The sequence below is a fragment of the Eubalaena glacialis genome, chromosome 5 (assembly GCF_028564815.1).
Source record: "Eubalaena glacialis isolate mEubGla1 chromosome 5, mEubGla1.1.hap2.+ XY, whole genome shotgun sequence".
In the NCBI taxonomy this organism is placed as follows: domain Eukaryota; kingdom Metazoa; phylum Chordata; class Mammalia; order Artiodactyla; family Balaenidae; genus Eubalaena; species Eubalaena glacialis.
This window is the reverse complement of record NC_083720.1, coordinates 34,281,097-34,300,323: the sequence shown is the minus strand read 5'-3', so window position 1 is coordinate 34,300,323 and position 19,227 is coordinate 34,281,097. Positions and strand designations below refer to the sequence as shown.

Here is a 19,227-nt window from a genome sequence, read left to right as displayed (position 1 = left end):
ATCCTCCCAGACCAGGGATTGAACCCGTGTCCCCTGCATTGGCAGGCAGATTCCCAACCACTGCACCACCAGGGAAGTCCCTGTGTTTGTCTTTTATCAGCTTAATTTTCGTTTGCCTAACTTTATCTGCCAGTTTGACTAGATCACTTCTTAAGACATTCAGATGTGTGATATATTCTATTAATTGTGTCTTCTTGCAGAAATCTCTCAGAGAACTGGTTATCCTTTTTATCTCATAATTAACTGTAATCCTGGGATTACACTTCATCATCATTCTGGGGAATCCCTTTACCTCTTTTCTGTGTGGGATCTCACATTTCCTTATCCCATGTTGACCTTCTTTCTTGCTTTCTGCCTTTATTTGGGGGAGCAAATTTTTGAGTAGTTTCTTAAGAAAGGAAAAATGGGAGGTTAATATTTTGACACCTCAAATATCAGAATATGTCTTTATACAATCATCATATTTAATTGATAGTTTGGCTGGGTGTAAAATTTTAAGTTGTTCTTTCTGAATTTGAAAGCATTCCATTGTTCCATTGTCTTCTAGCTTCCACTGTTTCTGTTGAGAACTCTGGGTGCATTTTGGTTCTTGATTCTTTGTATCAAGAATCTTGATACAAGATTCAAAAGAAATTTAATGACGATGAACCTTGGTGTGTCGGATGCTTTGTGGGATCCTTTCAACCTGAAAATTTATGTCTTCCACTTCTAGAAACTTTGAACATTTCATTGATGATTTTTCTCTCTTCCCTTCCTCTTTTCTCTCTTTCTGAAATTCCTGGTTGTTCCTCTAATCTTGTATCTTTTTCCACTTATTTTCTATCTCTTTATTGCTTTGCTCTACTTCCTAAGAAAATTTCCTACTTAATCTTCAAACCCATCTTTTGATTTATTCTTATTTCTGTTCCCATGATTTCAATTTTTGAAAGTTCTTTTTGGCTTTCTTAAGATGAAAACAGTTTGCTTTTATTTTTATAAGACTCTTTCTTTCTTGTTATAGTTATGCCTTAGATGTCTGATATACTTGATCATTCACCACTGATAAAGAGTTGAGGACTAATTGGCAGCATTGAGCACCTAGATAGGCATTGAAAACTCTAAGCATCCACTACTGTGTAGAGCAATTTGACTGCAATTTCATTTGGGAACTCCTGATGATAGCACCATTAGGTCTTTCCTCTTAGGCTGGTCAGAGTCTCCAGAGATGTCCCTTCAAGTTTTCTGCCTAAAGGGTAATGGTTGACTGCTAGGCCTGGTTGGCAGGGTCTCTGGGTCCAGTCTATATCCACTCACTTAATTACCCTCTTTCTAACATGGGTCCCCCACCATTATTTGTGCCTAGTGTCCCCAGTCTAGATACTCTCTGTTTTACCATTTGCAGAAAAGAAAAGTTCATCTTCTGCTAAGGTAGGGAAGAAGCAGTCACCAAGGTTCACTGAAATGGAGAAAGAATCTGGGGATACAACTGCTTCAAAACAATTCCAGTTGTCTATATCTGCATAACAAATTACACCAAACATGGTGGTATGAAACAACCAATAGTCATTTCTTACTATTGTTTCTCATAGTTCTGGGGTTCACTGGGATCAGGTAATCATTCTCAGTGTCTCAGTCAGATAATAGCTGAGGCTGAAGTCGTCACAAAGACTTTCTCAGGCCTCTAAGAGTGGTGGTGGGAAGATGACAGAAGACTCAAACAGCTGGGGACTGGAATAGCTGGGGCCCCACAGACACCCACCCATCCCACTGCCACCCCTACCACTCCCCGTTCCATCTTTCAACATGGTCTTTTGATATGGTGGACACAGTGCAACTGGACTTCTTCCATAGCAACTAAAGTCTCCCTAAGGTGAGTGTCCCAAGAGAAACCAGCAGAAACTGCATGATCTTTTTTAGCCTAATCTTGAAAGTCAAACAGCATCACTTCCATTATTCTATTTATTTCAACATTCTATTCATTGAGGCAATCATAAAGTCCCACCCAATTTTGAGGGAAGGGGACATTGACTCCACCTCTTGATGGGAAACATATCAAAGAATTTGCTTATTTGTTTTAACCACCACAGGATCTTAACCAATGTTTCTTGTTTTAGCCTTTTTCTCCTTCCTACTGTACCACCCCACCACATTGGAGGGGACTACTGCCATCAATTACTGAGTCTTTCTTCCAAAAATTTTATTGCTATTGTAATTTTTTCTCTTCTGTTTCCTTTTATTTAGGCTTGAACTTAAAAAAAAATCCTTGTCATTTTTGTGGGCTTTCTGGAGACAACAAATTAGATGGTTTTGATATAGGAGTTTTAATGTTGCCCTAATTTTTCGCTGTGGAATATGGTATAATTTTTCACTGTTCATCACAGATCTACTAAATTCAATACCTAATATGGTTAAGTATTTGTCTGGGAACGTCATATTTCTACCTACAGGTACCACTGTTGGCTTCAAGCATCTCTGAAATTCAGAATCGAGTACTAGAAGAGGTTCAAAATCTGAATTTTGTGAAGGATAACAGTGCTACATTTATTGAGAGGAAACTTAGTTTTGAAAAGAAGAAGACTGTGCAAATTCTGGTGAGTTTGGTAGCATTCAATAACAATGATGACTATCACTTTTTTGCCTTGATCAAATCATAATATATTATTTTCCACATCACTTATGTCATTCTAATATCCTATAGTTTACCTACTTATTATATGTAGAATTTCTTGTCTATTTCTAGCCTCTATACTATGAACTCCATAAGGTCATAGATTTTTTATCTGTTTTGTACATGATGTGTACAAAACAAGTGCCTAAATGGTGCCTAACACAAGGTAGGCACTCTATAAATATCTGTTGGATGAGTGAACAGAATTTTATAGAGCAAAATCATTGCAGTTCGAACCTTTCATTTTTCTCAATAAGGAATCCCAGTTTGCAGAGATGAAGTGGCTTTCTCAAAGTCACTTAGTGGCAGAGCTGGGACAGGGGCCAGGCCTCTTGACTCCTGCCTAATTTACTGATATTATTTCCCGGAAAAATACATGCACATGTACAATTTACTTAATTAAATATTATTTATCAAGTGCTTAATACACAAGTGATTGCCTACAGCATGGCAAAGAATTAAAAAATTGTTCAACATCGAAGAAGGATTAGAACCTCTGCCTTCGTATTCTCAGCCGAATTTTCTTTTTTCTCTACAACACTGCCCTCATGTGCTAACTAGAGAATCTCTCCCTGCATAACTCAGCTAAATACTTTCACATAATAACCTGATCTATGCCTCAACATTGAAATAATCCTTAACCAATGTATGGCTTCAACATTTAAAAAATCTCCAGAGAAGAAATATCTACCAATATTTATCTGTGCAGATTTTATTATACCTCTATCTGAACCAAAATCTCTCCTTACTTCTCCCAGCCGGAAGTGCCACGTCAGAATGACACTCACCGCTGCAAACTTCTATCCACGTACAGTACAGAGGAACTCTACCAAGCTAAGCGCAAGTGCAACGCTACACAAGAATATGACATCAATCTTCTGGAAGGGGAGTTGGTGGCTGTGATGGAACAGAAGGATCCGTTGGGGAGTACCAGCAGGTGGCTTGTTGACACAGGAAGTAAGTTTTTTGCATAAGAAGCAAAGAACTTCCACCTCTCTTCTAGTTGAGATTTTCCCAGGGGGCCTCTGTGTCCTTCTCTAAATGCAACTGTTTGGAAAGAGTTATAAATAACCATGTTTCTTCTTTCTATTTCCTATCCAGTTATAAAAGGATATGTGTATTCCTCCTTCCTAAAACCCTACACTCCAGCAAAAGTGCAGAAGGTGGACGCCGAGAACAGGTTCTGTGATGATGATTTTGATAACATCAGCCTCTTCGTGTCTTCACGACCAGCCAGTGACAGTGTCACAGGCACCCCAGAAGGTAGCATAAGTGCTAGCAGCTCATCTCTTAGTGGAACATGTGGGAAGTCTGAAACAAACGGTACTGATGTTGACGGTTTTCAAGAGGTAGATGAACAGGTAAGAATTTGAACCTGATGTAAAGATGCTTGGCTGTTGCACTCATGAAAGATGTTCTGTCTTACTGTGAGACCTGGTGGAAGTGTCAGCTTCCTCTGTAGCACTTCTTTGTAGCACTTCCTCTCTGTGCACCTTTTTGCAAGGAATTTAATTCTCTGAGCCTGTTTCCTCAAATGAAGAAAAGAGGACAATAATTCCTACTTTGCAGAGTTGATGTGTAGATATTAGAGATATGAGATATTAGAGATATTAGAGATAATTTTATATGCAAAGTACCCAGCACAGAGTAGGCACTGAATAAATAGTAGCTGTTACTACTTAGAGTGAAGTGAAGATGGTCTCTTTATACTTCCCCTATGAGAGGAAAATAGCTCAATACTGAACAGATCACCGCCATCAGTAGCATGTGGAATGTTGACCATAGTTCCTCTGAGAGCAGTATCTTCATTGCGCTATCTATGAATCAGTCATTTTTAATCTCTTGCATGATGACATATACTATTGATATATACTGAAACTTTTAAAAGCTACCTTTCCCTCACTTAACCAGTGCAAAGGCTATTGGCATAATCCTTTCCCAAAATGGTAAGTTAACTATAATATAGGGTTCCTTTTTGCTACCTCAGAAAGTTTCAATATATTTAACTGTTAATCCCCAAGTGGTGGCCAACTAACTGGTTCCTTTTTTAAACTTGCTTTTTTTCTTTAGTGGCTTTATTTTTTGTCTGTATTGGGTCTTCGTTGCTGCGCGTGGGCTTTCTCTAGTTGTGGCGAGCAGGGGCCACTCTTCGTTGTGGTGTGCAGGCTTCTTATTGCGGGGGCTTTTTGCAGAGCACAGGCTCTAGGCACGCGGGCTTCAGTAGTTGTGGCACATGGACTCAGTAGTTGTGGCTCACGGGCTCTAGAGCACAGGCTTAGTAGTTGTGGTATATGGGCTTGTGGGATCTTCCAGGGATTGAACCCGTGTCCCCTGCATTGGCAGGCGGATTCTTAACCACTGAGCCACCAGGGAAGCCCCTAGTGGCTTTTTATTAATTAATTTTAACTTCTTTTTAAAAGATAAGGTTAATACATGTTCTTTGTGGAAAGTTAAAATAGTAGAAAGATATACGTAAATTAATAGTAAAGGTCTTTATTCTCTCCTCAGTCCTACTTTTCAGAGACAATATGCAGGTATATCTTTTCAGATATTGTATTTACATGAGTGAATTTATACTTCGATGAGTGGGAACATATACATGGTACGTAATTTTTTTCAGTTAACAATATATCTTAGACAAAACAGTACCTAAATATCTACCTTCTTCCTTAAAAATTCTACATAGTATTTCATTATCTGGATACATCATAATTTATGTAACTATTACCATAATAATAGACATTCAGAATATTTTAAGGTTTTTAAAATTTCAAACAATATTTCAGGCCAGATCCTTGTTCATCTATTTTTATACACTTACATATATCTGTAGGGCAAGTTCCTGAAAATATTGGAGTGTCAAAGGATATATAAAGTCTTGATATACATTGCCATACTGCTCTTCAAAAATATTTTGTCTATTCAACTTCTTTCAACAATACATTGATTGCTGTCCAATTCATGACTGATACATTAAAAAATAGTTTTATTAAGTTCTTATTTACATACCATACAATTTATGCAATTTAAGTATACAATTCACTGACTTTTAGTATATTAACAGGGTTTTGCAACCATTACCTGAATCCAACTTTAGAACATTTCCTTCACCCTAAAAGATCCTTTGAACCCATTTGCAGCTCCTCCTCTTTCTCACTTTTAGCCCCAAGAAATCTTTAATCACTTTTTTCCTCCATAGATTTGCCTTCTTTGTATTTTTTGTATTAATGGAATCATACAATATGTGGTGTTCTACAGCCAACTTCCTTCACTTAGCATGTTTTTTGAGATTCATCCATGTTGTAGTATGTATATGTATTTTGTTGCTTTTCATTGCCTAATGGTATTTTATTCTATGAATATAGCATATTTTGTTTATCCATTCACCAACTGATGGACATCTGGGGTAATTTCTATTATGAATAATGCTGCTATGAACATCTGTGTGCAAGTCTTTGTGTGAATTTCATTTTCTTGAGTAGATCCCTAGGAGTGGAATTGCTTATTGGTAAGATTAAGTTTTTAAAAAACGGCTAAGCTGTTTTTCAAAGTGACTGCCCCATTGTATGTACCCAACAGCAATGTATGAGGACTGTGAATTGCAGTTTCTCCACATCCTTGCCTTATTGTCTGTCTTTTTTATCACAGCCATCTTAATGGAAGTGAAGTGGTGTCTCATTGTAGTTTTGATTTACATTTCCCTAATGACTAATGCTATTGAGTATCTGTCATGTTCTTATTGGCCATTCCTGCATCTTCTTTGGTGAAAGGTCTTTTCAAATATTTGCCCATTTAAAAAATTGGGTCATTTCCCTTCTTATTATACAGTTTTGAGAATTCTTTATATACTCTGGATAGAGTTCTTTATCGGATATATAATTTGCAAGTATTTTCTCCAGTCACTACTGATTCTAAACTCATTTATACATTACTATGTGTTCTTACCACTTTTCTGTCTTGAAGTTTCAAAAACCCTGTTTTTCTATTACTCATTCACTCTCTTAGTTTATTCAGAGTTTCTATAAGACAATATAATGTTATAATACCAACTTATAAATGAATTTTTATCAGTGAAATTTATATACTTGATTAAATGTCCTGGCTGACTTCTAATAACTTCTAGGTTACTAAGATAACTTTCTAAGTTATCTTAATAACCTAGGACAGACACTGGAGGACCAAATTTGTGAAGATGACCTAAAGCTGGCTTGATGTTGAGTTCTAGTTTTTACTTGGCTTTACAGGGACTTTTAGATTAAGCACCTCACTTAGGCTCTTTCAGCATGAACTGTGTAGTCTAAAACTGCATCTAGTGCCTACTAGCTGCTACTGCAGAGTAATTGTCTTTGAGTAAACCTATTAATATGTATCATGAGAATTAGATCCATTAGAAGTTTCCATTACTGAGAGGAAAAAAAATGAGATAATTTTCTTTTGCCCAAAACAGAAAGTATATTAATGATATCTCTCCATAAAGCACTATTTGTTTTCTTTCTCCTCTGAGTTTTGAACCAATTCAAAACAGACCCTGGTGTCAGGGATATAAATCTAAACATTATTACAAATATAGCTCGATTAGAAAATGCAGCTTGGACCTGCGGCCACATAGGATCCCCTATACCTTTCCTTTGAGTTGAAATAACCCAACCCAGATTGCAGGTCTCTTCTGATCAAATAATAATGGCATGATCTGTATTAGTTTTCTATGCTGCATAACAAATTGTCACAAACTAAGTAGCTTAAAACAACATAAATTTATTATCTCATCGTTTCCATGGTCAGAAGTACAGGCAACAGCTTAGCTGGGTGCTCTGCTTGGAATCTCAGAGAACTGAAATCTAGACGTTTGCTTGGCTGTGCCTCTTTCTGAAAATCAGGGTTGTCTTCCAAGCTCATGGTTGTTGGCAAAACTTAGTTCCTTGTTCCAGTAGGAACAAGGTCTCCATTTTCTTGCTGGCTATCAACCAAGGACCACTTTCAACACCCAGAGGCTGTGCTCAGATCCTTGCCACGTGGCTGTCCCTATAGGCAGTTCACGACATGGCTGTTGGCTTGCTCAAGGCCAGCAGGAGAGCATGTCTCTGATTTCAAATCTCTCCCTTCAGAGGTGACTGTACTCTCTTTTAAAGGACTCACCTGATTATGTCAGGCCCACTCAGGATAGTGTTCATCTAACTCAAAGTCAACTTATTAGGGACCTTATTAGGCACCCCTATAAGATCCCTTTACCTTTACCATGTAATGTAACCTAATCACAGCAGTGAAATCCCATCATATTCACCAAGGGGATTATACAGAACAAGTTCAGCAGGAGGTGGTAATCTTGGGGTCCATCTAGAATTCTGCCTACCACAGTATGTAAGATGCCTTGTTTGGCAAGCAGGATGTTGGACTAATGTGATAATCTTTGGTACTTCTCGAAGAGGACCAAGTTTAATAATGGCGAAAACCAAGTTTTAGAGGGAAGTAATGGCTGAGAATCAGTGCTCTTTTCTTTTTTCACATAAATAATACTGAGAACATAATTTTTGACATCTAAAAAGTGGTTTTGCACTAATTCTAGATTCATCGTCCGGTCCCTCCTCTTTACATTTTTCAACTGCTTATGATGATAATGCTATATGTCTAGTATGTCATTATTTTTAAAGTGCTTCAAGAGTCAGCAGGCTGTAACATATTTAAGTAGTCATTAAATGATGCTTTAGAGAGCTATTTATTGACATGAAAAGATTTTAAAATATATTTTGAAGTGAAAAAGCAGGTTGCAAAAATTATGTGTACAATAATTACATGTTTATTACCACTTTAGGTAGGTAGGTAGATAGAAAGAAAAGAGGAAGAAAAGGAAGAAAGGATAAAAGGAAAACAAGGTATTAATAAAAATTAGTAAATTTCTTTGTGTTTACCTTTATATAAAATTGTTTTTCACAAAAATTACTTGTGTAATTACAATTCATAATTGTTAACTAAAGAACAAGAAAGCTTGCTCCTGGTGGGTAAGAGAGAAGAATGAGCATTTTTCATGCAATATAACTATCTTGGCTTCCTGAGCTAATATGATATAATACTGTAAATGCTGGTTTTGTAGCTTTTTAGTTTTGGAAAGAAAGATTAAAATATATTATGATTTTTGTTGTTGCTAATTGGAGAACAGGGATGAAATCAATAAAATGAAATTCAGTGAAGATAGGTAATGTGGCTCACTAAGGGAGAATAATTAAATGCACAAATATAGAACAAGGAAATGCTGAACTGGCAATGGCACCACAAGGAAAGAGCTGGTTATGAACAGTAGGTAATAAATTGGGTATGAGTCAATAATACAGTAATACAGAGTGTTATTTAAAAAAAGTAAATGCTGTGGAGAACTGGGTTGTAGTCATAAAATATTGTCCATAAAATGCGCCAGAGCTTTACAGATTGCAAAGAAGCAACTAATAAAATATATTTTCATAAATGCCAAGGGGAGAAAAAGGATTAGATGATTATGCCTTAAATTAACAAAACTTTAATGTGTCTGGACCAAAACATAATAACATTGAAAGTCCAACAGCCTAGAACAATTAAAATATTTTTTTATAAAGAGAGAAAACCTTTAGCTCTTAAATCCATAACACATTGAAAACTTCTAACCTGTAGTCTAACGTGATCGACTACCGTCTCTTTAAAAGCAGACTTACTTCCATTTTGAGTATCTATCTTAAGTTAAGTGGAAGCACAAACATATATGAAAAATGCTCATCCTAAATTAATTTTGGACTATGATCATCTAAAATATTGAAAGTATATATTATAATTTTGTACTTTAAGTTTACAATTTTATGAGAATCTATATTGAGTGTTTAAAATATAAGCTTTGCCATAATTTCATACCAAATAGATCTAGGTGGAAGATTTTATATTGCCCTTGAGAGTATATGTGCCAAATTGAAAGACCACCACAAATATTTAGGAATCATATATTAGCCGGTAATTTGACCTGCTAAAAAATCTATAGCTGCACTGATAAAGTATATACATTATGTATAAAAATTGCAAAAGATGGCTAGCAACTGCTAATGTGGGCTCTTAAGATTATTTCAGAAGCTGTGTTATGATACATGATATTCCTGAAAGCTTTTGCAAACCAAATCCTCCACTCTGTTCTTGTGGATATATTCAATGTCTTCACTTTCTAAACAACAAAACATATTAGAGATTCCAGTCCCTTTCCACAAGAATACACTCTGCACATCCTTGCTAGAACAAGAGTTTGGTTCCTAAAGTACTATGAGAAATGGACCAAGCACAGGATTTGGAGTTAGAAGATATGGTCCTAGCAGTACCAACTAGCTCTATGATTATGAGCTTGTTACTTCTTTAAGTCACAGCTCACAGGGTTGTTGAGGATAAAGCACATTTGACATGTAAACTGTTATGAGAGTTATAAAAGGCGGTCATTATTGCTACCACTCCATTGCTCAAGAATTTATGGCATCTCCCTTTTTGTTTTCTCTTTACTTTTTAAAATTACAAAATAACCCATGTCCACCAATCTGTCTTGTATGTATCTTGTATGACACAAGATGATCTCTTGAATGTTCTTGTATGCTATCCAAGCCCTTCAGCCTTACTTTCAAATCAAATCAACATATATTTGAATTCCCACTGTATACCACGATGTGGTCAATGGAACAAAGTTGAAATGTGGTTCCTCTCTCTGAGGTGGAGCTCATGCTAGAGTTGATGATATGATATATAAGTCAGGGGTATCAGAATACCATCAAAAGCTAAATAGTTCAAGATCTAAAGAATAGCTTACACTGTACCTATACAGTTGACCCTTGAACAACTCGGGGGTGAGGTGTGCTGACCCCCTGGGCAGCTGAAAATCTACAAAAAATTTTGACTCCCCCAAAACCTAACTACTAATAGCCTGCTGTTGACCAGAAGCCTTACTGATAATATAAATACTTGATTAACATATATATTGTATGTTTATGTATTATATATACATACAATAAAGTAAGCTAGAAAAAAAGGTTATTAAGAAAATCATAAGGAAAAGAATACATTTACAGTACTGTACTGTATTTATCGATACTATAAGTTTATGTCATCTGTTTACAAAATGAATCATTTAATACCCACTTCAATATTGTATTATATGATACAAAACACTGTAGATGTTAAATGTATTGCTAACACTAGACATCAGAAATGAAAAAATATGAAAAAGCAATTCATATTTATTTACAGGTATAATGATTCATGCATTGAAAACAAAGCAGCAGCAATAGGATTGCTTTATGGTAGCCTAGTGTAATCAATATGATTGCTTCATGGTAGGCTAGTCTATACACTAATGACTGAATCATTATCAAATTTTTATGGCATACAGTATTATAGCCATATTCATAGTACAATATTGGAAACATTGTTTACTTTTAAAAAACCTCTTACCTGTGATGATAGGCTGATACGCAGTCTCTCCAATTATGAGGAAGAGGCATACTGAACAGTAATATAATTCTTTGAAAGCAAAGTTATAAAACAGTAAGAAAACGAACACATTATTTTTTATGTTAAATATCACTCATCTTATGCCTATGCAAGTAAGGGTAGACTAGTATCTATATATATTTTATGCATTCATGACATACCTTACTTTTTCTTAATTTTTTCGATATTTCTAAACTATGTGGTTCGTCTGTGAGTTTTTTCAAATAGTTGCAAATCTCCCCAAATTTTTCCAATAATTTACTGAAAAAAATCTGCTTATAAGTGGACCCACTCAGCTGGGTGTTGTCCAGGGGTCAACTGTAGTCCCCCCTCCACATTACCCAGTCTCTTTCCTGCTCAATGGAGTCACTTTATTTCTCATAATTTCCTTTTTATATTGACCTTCAATTTTGAGAAAGTTAATCTGCTTGCCTTTCCCATATACTGTTTCCATGTATTCATCTCTGTACCTTTGAATAAGACATATCCACCCCTTTATCAACTTTGTCACCTATAAAAGGTTACTTCTTCCAAAACACAGCTCACAATTAGCTGATATATATATCACCTGCATTTGTAGGGTGTTTTTTGTTTTGTTTTGTTTTTTGTTTTTGCATGTGCCCCTTTTTATTGGCATTTGTTTTTCCTAGCTGGGTTATAAGTTCTCTGATAACATAATATCTGGTAATTAATAGATACTTAATAACTTCTAATTAAATGAATAAATATTGTTAGTTGATTGCTAAATTTTATACCATAACTAAACATTTTTATTAACAGTCTTATGATTTTAGTGGAGGAGGGACTAATCACTTATTTAGAGGCTTCTTATGCATCTAATAATTATGAAGTGCTCTTTTGAGGTTAAAGAAAAATTCTTTTGACTGAAATATATTTTATTAGTCTCTCTAGGTCACTCAAATGATTTAAAATTATAAATTTAATACATTGTCATTATAAAAGTTTATAAAATGAGTCAACAAATAAAAATGAAAATCACCTCTAATTCTACTACTCAAAGAAAAACCATCTAACAATATTAGACACATATTGCACATCTGATTCTGTATCTTTGGAGGGGGGGCCTGAGCATTTTATCATAAGCATTTTCCTGTGTTATTAGTCTCAGAAAACACTATTTTTATGACTACAAATTTCCTTAATGTAAGCATGTAGAATTTAATTTTTGCTGAACCTTCAGTGTTATTCCAACTTCCCTCCCACTTTTCACCTTATAAGTAAGTGGGTATTGCAGTAACATTATTATGCAATAATCTGTGCCAATGTTTCTATTTCATAGAAGAGACTCTTAGAGCTATTACTGAATCAAAAAGAGTTAACATTTAAAAAATCTAATAGAAAGTGCCAAATTGCCTTCAAGAATGAACAGTTTAGACTCCTCCCAACAGAACAATAAGAATGGAAATTTCACTCTATTTTCATCTTGGGCCATACTTTAGCAAAATAAATCCAACAAAGGAGTTGGGGAGTGACTTTGGAAAAATAAGAAAACTTCAGCATTTCTTCTAAAAGCTTGGAAGTCTTTATTATGTTTGTCTAAATTTTTAGGCTTTGCTTCTAATAATGTCATTTGCTTTTGTGTCTAGATTTTCTATGCAGTTCATGCCTTTCAGGCACGGAGTGACCATGAACTCAGCCTTCAGGAATACCAAAGAGTTCATATACTTAGATTTTGTGACCTAAGTGGCAACAGAGAGTGGTGGTTAGCTGAAGTTCAAGGGCAGAAGGGCTATGTTCCAGCTAACTACCTTGGGAAGATGACTTATGCTTAAGAAAATAAGCCTTTGACTTTTATTTTCTGGCAAGTTGTTGATTGACTACCTCATAAAACCGACATTACAAAACGTTGGCCTAGAAATCAAGAAACCTCCAAACTACATGAACTGATACCATACCAGGTTTTAAGGAAGACTGTACTCCCAAATAAGATTATTTCAAAATGTATTATGAAGAATACATGTTGAAAGAAACACTAAACAAACAAATAGCAAAACAAACAGTCAAAGCTCCAACTATCAACTACTTAAAAGTGATCTTCTGAAAGGGTAAATGTATTCTTTATCATCATGAAAGATTGGATCTAAGGACAAGGTTTTTTCAATTTACTGTATTTTATTTTTCTGTATTATATATTTTGCCTTATTTTTGTTTTTCATATTCTCTCTTTTGCACATGCATGCACATATATACATACACACAAATATATACCATATACATTACACGGTTTACACACATATATGTGTACTATATGGTATAGATTATACACACATATGCATGAACCAGGGAGTGTACTAAAGAGACATAAGAATAGAAATTGATTACTTAATTAACAGTCAACTAGAAGTCTGATATGGACCCTCTATTTTCTTTTTTTGGCCACACAGCACACCACAGGGCATGTGGGATCTTAGCTCCCCGACCAGGGATCAAACCCGCGCCCCTGCATTGGAAGCGTGGAGTCTTAACCACTGGACCACCAGGGAAGTCCCTGGACCCTCTCTTTAATGTAAGTTTTGAACTTAAAAAAAACAAAAAACAAAAAACAAAAAAACAAAAAAAAAACCTGAATAACATAACAGTGATACTTAACATTTACTGAATGCATACCACATGTCGGACATTGTTATAAACACTTTATATGTGGTAACTTATTTGATACTCACAACGTTATGAGGAAACTGTTGCCTAAAGAGGTGAAGTAATCTATTTAGCCCAAGTTACACTGCTAGTAAGTGGTAGGGCTGAAACTCAAACCCAGGTCTGGTTCTGCGGTCCATACCCCTAACCACTACATGGTATACATTTACTATGAGCAAAGAACATAGTGATAAAAATAATGAACATTGATGAGGACCATTTTCCTCTTAGGTCCATATTGAAGTATTGAGAAGTCTTTCAAAATCAAGGGCTATAGGAACTTCCATGATAACCCTAGAGAAAAGGAAGTACCTAGGTTTATTATTTTTATTTTTTGCTTAAACATTTTTGAAAGTATAATTGTTTAAAAACTATCCTACGTGATCACTAATGATACTTTAATGAGAAAATATTTTTGGATCACTCAATTATGTAGATGATGAACGGGGAATGTGTGTTCCACGTTCTGAGCTAAGATGTAAATATTTTTAGTTGCTGATTTGTACTTAGACAAGGTAGGCATTGAGGATAACATCTGCTTAACACAATGGCCTGGAGCACTGAACTTTAATTTAGGAATAGCTCAGAACTGTCCCCTAAGATTTCAGGCATATTTTGTCCCAAGACATTTTATTGAATTAAAGATGCTTGTTTGAAACAGAAAAAAGATTAAATTTGACTTGGTGGTTTCCTTTAAACACCAAAAATAAGGTGGATTTTCAGTGTCCATATAAAATGTGTTAAAACATTAAATTTTAAGATTAAAATTAAAATTACTTTCAAATATTTGATCTCTATAATATATATCGTTACATATATTACTGAGGAATACAAAAAACAAATGAAGAATGCTGCTTCTCAGACAGCTGTTGACTTTAGCATACATATGACATGTACAACCACAGAAATTCATGGTAAGGCTTTACATGACAGAAAAATTTATATTTTATGATATTGTTTCTAAAATTCTTAATTTAAACACAGAAATTCATGGTAAGGCTTTACATGACAGAAAAATTTATATTTTATGATATTGTTTCTAAAATTCTTAATTTAAACCTGGATTTATAAAGTTCTACTTATAAGTTGTTTCTGCATAAAATTTTTTTTGATGAATAATTTGTACAATTTATTTTGCTTAGTGAGTAGTTGTATGCTACATCATTTAATTGATTTAGAAAATAGAAAAATATGTAAATATTGGATTTATATATTAATTTATGTTACCATGCTTATTGTTAAGTATTTTGAATATCACCCATGGAAAGGCCCCATACTGGAGCCAGCAAAAGGTCCAGTGGCTGTCTTCACTACAGAAGGAGGCATATTTCTTTTATTTTTAAAACTTTTTTTTATTGGGGTATAGTTGTTTTATACATAAAATATTTTTTTGAGTTGGGTACCAAAAGAAGACTGGATGTACAGGGACTTTTTGTCTTTTAACTTGTGCCAACTATGAATATACCCAACAACCCGTGGAGAATTTTTATATAATTTAAATTAGCTGTGACCTAAAAACTCCCCCCACCACCCCCAAAATGAAGAATTATAAAAGTAACACATATCTGCTTTTCTGGCTGATATAAGTGACTAGATGTATATGAGAAGTTTTGTCTACCTGTGTGGTCCTAGGATTGATGCTTCCTGTCTGACCTTACAAGAAACCACACCACTAAAATCATAGCCGCAGTTAGTTGCTGAGCAAGAGTTGCAATGAAGCCACCTTCTGCAGTCCCCCACTATTGTGGAGAACATCCATTACTATAAAACAACATTGTTGCTATTTTAAAAATACAACCTACATTTCATATGCCATTTAGGCTTTTTTTTTTTTAAAAACATTATATGATACATTCGTTTTCTAAGTATGTTATTTAAAATCAAGTAATTGTAATTTTGAGGTCAGGAATTATTTTGTTGGGTCTAAGGGAAATAAAATCCCAAGACAGTTATGATGTATATAAGTCTTCAAGAAGTTTAAAAAGATAAAACTGTTGGTGACATCATTACAATTTAGGCAAGGTATGCTAATATAATTATATATTCTTTCTTTATATCTTTAAAATTAAATGTTATTACATAGTATAGAATTCTCTGAAATAGGTATTTTTTTACCAAGAATGAAGGGGAAATTTTTGTGGCTAGTTTTCTTCACAAAACAAATAAACAGGTGTATATATACATTTTATTTAGTATTTATTTTTAAATACAGATGCCTTAAACTATACACATAATAAAGTTTAGAAATTATAAAAAATCCAGTAATACAAAGTTACCATGGGTGCTTAAGTCATGTGAAAAAGTCACAAGGCCACTATGTGAACATTCCTTATATTTTAGAAAAATATCTTGTCTTAGTATTTATTAGTATAAAAATTCTATGAAGGAGGAATTGTGCAGAAGAGATATAATGCACATTGTTAATCATATAAATGCAGCATTGCATGGAATACTTTTAAGTGCTGGTATATTCCATATCTTCCCTAAACTATAACTTGGACTTTTAGAGATGCTTGTCACTATTTGTGATGAATATTTAGATGATTTACAAAAATTAGTACACATGGAATTAAAAACTCTTCACTTTTCCATAAACTTCTTGGACTTTTGTCAATTGCAAAAAACCTCTCAAAGTTCTGTGAGTAAAGAGAGGAAATCTTCATATTCTAAGACGGCAAAACTACTTTATTTCAATCCTGTTTGTCATAACTATGGTTTCTTAAGGCACTCAGTGCACCGTTCAATACTGAATACATCTAGAAACCTCACAAAATTTAAGCTAAATTAGGCATATAAGTTTACATTATAGTTGATGAGGAAGGAATTAAATTTCATTGATTGGAAGGACACTAGAGTTTATACTCTCTAGAGATATCCTACTATTTATAGAATGCTACTATTTTTAAAGTCTATTTCAAAAAATTTAAAAAATTATCTCCCTCCTCTTATATATACTAAATAGTATATATATATAAAGCCAGTCATTAAATTCTCTGTGATCTACAAAATTATTCCAATATAAAAATCTTTACTCCAGGAATTCAAGCTGAGTCTCTGTAAGCCAGTTACTGTACACGCAATATTATACTCTAGATACAGACAAAATTTGCTTTAATTTTTCAGGAAAATAAGTCATGTTAGTATATACCAGAACAAGATGTTCTTGTTCAAAAATCTAGGGAATGTATTCTTAGTTAATTAAATACAGCTTATCTTACTTTAAAGAAATAATATTATGGTATGTAAATGTATGGCTTTCTCTACTTGCTTATATAATTTTTATATTTATTTTTATAATTATTGCACCAAATGTATTTCTATAAAATGATGTATTTCCTATATAACCTATGGTCATCACAGTTTATAATCTGTTACTAATAAACAGTACTACCACATCCTTGTTAAGAGTCAGAATCACCTAACCTTTGAATATTAGAGGTCTTTCATTTGATCTCATTCGTTATCATCATACAGGAGGAAACCAAGATCACACAGCTAATACATGGAGGGACTGGGATTCAAAAACAGGTCTTCTGACTTTAAGCCAGTGTTCTTTTAGCGTTTTCTTTAAGTCACTAAAATATCTGATTAAATAATCTAATGGAAAGCACGATATACAAAACAGAAAAGTGATATTGACCAAATTTCTACTAAAATGGGATTTGAACTTACAATCCTAAAAGCTTGCTTTTTGGCTCAGCTATATATCTGTCTATTCATTCACTGAGCCGAAAGCTGCAGTGGGAATACCACGGTGTGCAAAACAAACAAAATCCTTGCCCTCACACAATTTAAATTCGATGGGAAAAACAAACGATACATAACAGAATAAAACAAGTGATAAATACTATTAATATAAAGCTGGCCACTTTCATCACATGCTCAGTTAAAAAGCCTTGTAGCTCACTTAATGATATGGTAAAATCAAGGTCTAAGAGCTACTTGAGGATAAACTCTAATACCAAATATACCTCTATAAAATACCAAACTGAGTGAGTTATACATTACTAGATGTATGCATCCTACACATACGTGAAGATTCTAAATATATATTTATACACATATATAATCTATACAAAGAGCCATGCTCAATAAAAGTTAAATTACTTCCTAAACAAGTTTTCTGAAGTCCTCGCTGAAATACTATAGAAAGTAAAATAATTGCTTCTCTTTTCAACTCTATTCAGCAGATGTTTTGACTATGATGGGATAAAATTTTCCATTTCAGGTGCCAATGTGCAACTGTCTGCACTATTGCTTTAATTTCTTGTAGGTACTGAGGTTATATTAACTGTTATAGTTGTTGAGCTGAACTTGTGTCACACTGTCATTTTATCCAGTTTAGTCCAAACTGGCCCTGAACTATAAGCAAATAATGATGAATATACATATTTTTTTTGGTCTTTTGACACTAAAGGGGACTTGGAGTTGATGCCAAATTGATATTTATTCAACAGAAATCTGAGTTTCTCAAAACAAAAACATCTGCAGGCAGATTTTAAACATGTAAATAGATGTTTACTCCACTTTGTAAGCAATGGATTATTTCAATTTTGAATTGTAATTTACCATGAATAATTTAGTGCCATTATTTAACAAAGCAGTTTAAAATATCTTTCCTTAAAAAAGACCAAGCTTACTTTAAAAAGCTTTAACTTCACAGAAATCATTTATCAATGTATTTTAGAATAATAATAACATGAGAAAAATATAGGAATTAAGGGAATGGGTTTGAGATTAGAGGTTTATAGTGAAGTGTTAGTAGCATACATCAAAGCTGAAAGAACAAGGCTGCTCGGTCTAGTGAATGTAGGAATTTGTTGGACTTCTAGTTTCTGGATGAAATGAGGTATTCATGAAGTATAAAATGTATAAAAATGGCTGCTACATTTTGCTATTTCTCTGATCCAGAAAGCCTCATGTCTTCTGTCAGAGTATGTATGTAAAACAACAGCAGGATAATTTGCTAGCTTGCAAAAAGTCAACAACTCAGACCCTTCATACTTTCTGACTTAATGTACACACACACACTTCAAAAGAATCTCAAGAATTAATCATTATATGGGAGCTTCTTTTATACAAAGTTAACTAAAATTAGGTAAATTGCTGTAATATTTTGGGCAGTAAAAATAAAATTGCCTTTTTTTTCATGGTATAGGAAGATGCTATCAGTATGTAAACAAATCAGAAATTACCCATCCACAAAGACTCTTGGAATGGGTATTTTCCTCAAGAATTCTCAGGAAATGTCTGTAACCAGGAAAAATCAAAAGTCAACATTTATTAAGCATATACTATGTGCATATGTTACACTGGCAATGTGAGGAAACTGGGAAATGTGAGAAAACTATTGCACTGAAAGGGCATGGGGGTTCACAATCTATTGGAAGAGATAAATCCCTAAATAACTGATATGAGGTGACAAAAAGGTAAAAACATAA

General features: G+C 34.1%; 1 protein-coding gene across 1 annotated transcript in view; it reads left to right on the top strand.

Annotated features, from left to right (window-relative positions):
• The window catches only part of ARHGEF38 (Rho guanine nucleotide exchange factor 38), a 145,864-nt gene extending 132,943 nt beyond the window's left edge, over positions 1-12,921 (top strand). The window contains exons 11-14 of the mRNA XM_061191193.1: positions 2,427-2,570; positions 3,406-3,604; positions 3,749-4,008; positions 12,736-12,921. Coding sequence (XP_061047176.1) covers positions 2,427-2,570; positions 3,406-3,604; positions 3,749-4,008; positions 12,736-12,921 — 789 coding nt within the window. The remainder of the gene's footprint in view (positions 1-2,426; positions 2,571-3,405; positions 3,605-3,748; positions 4,009-12,735) is intronic.
• Positions 12,922-19,227: the final 6,306 nt, after the last annotated feature.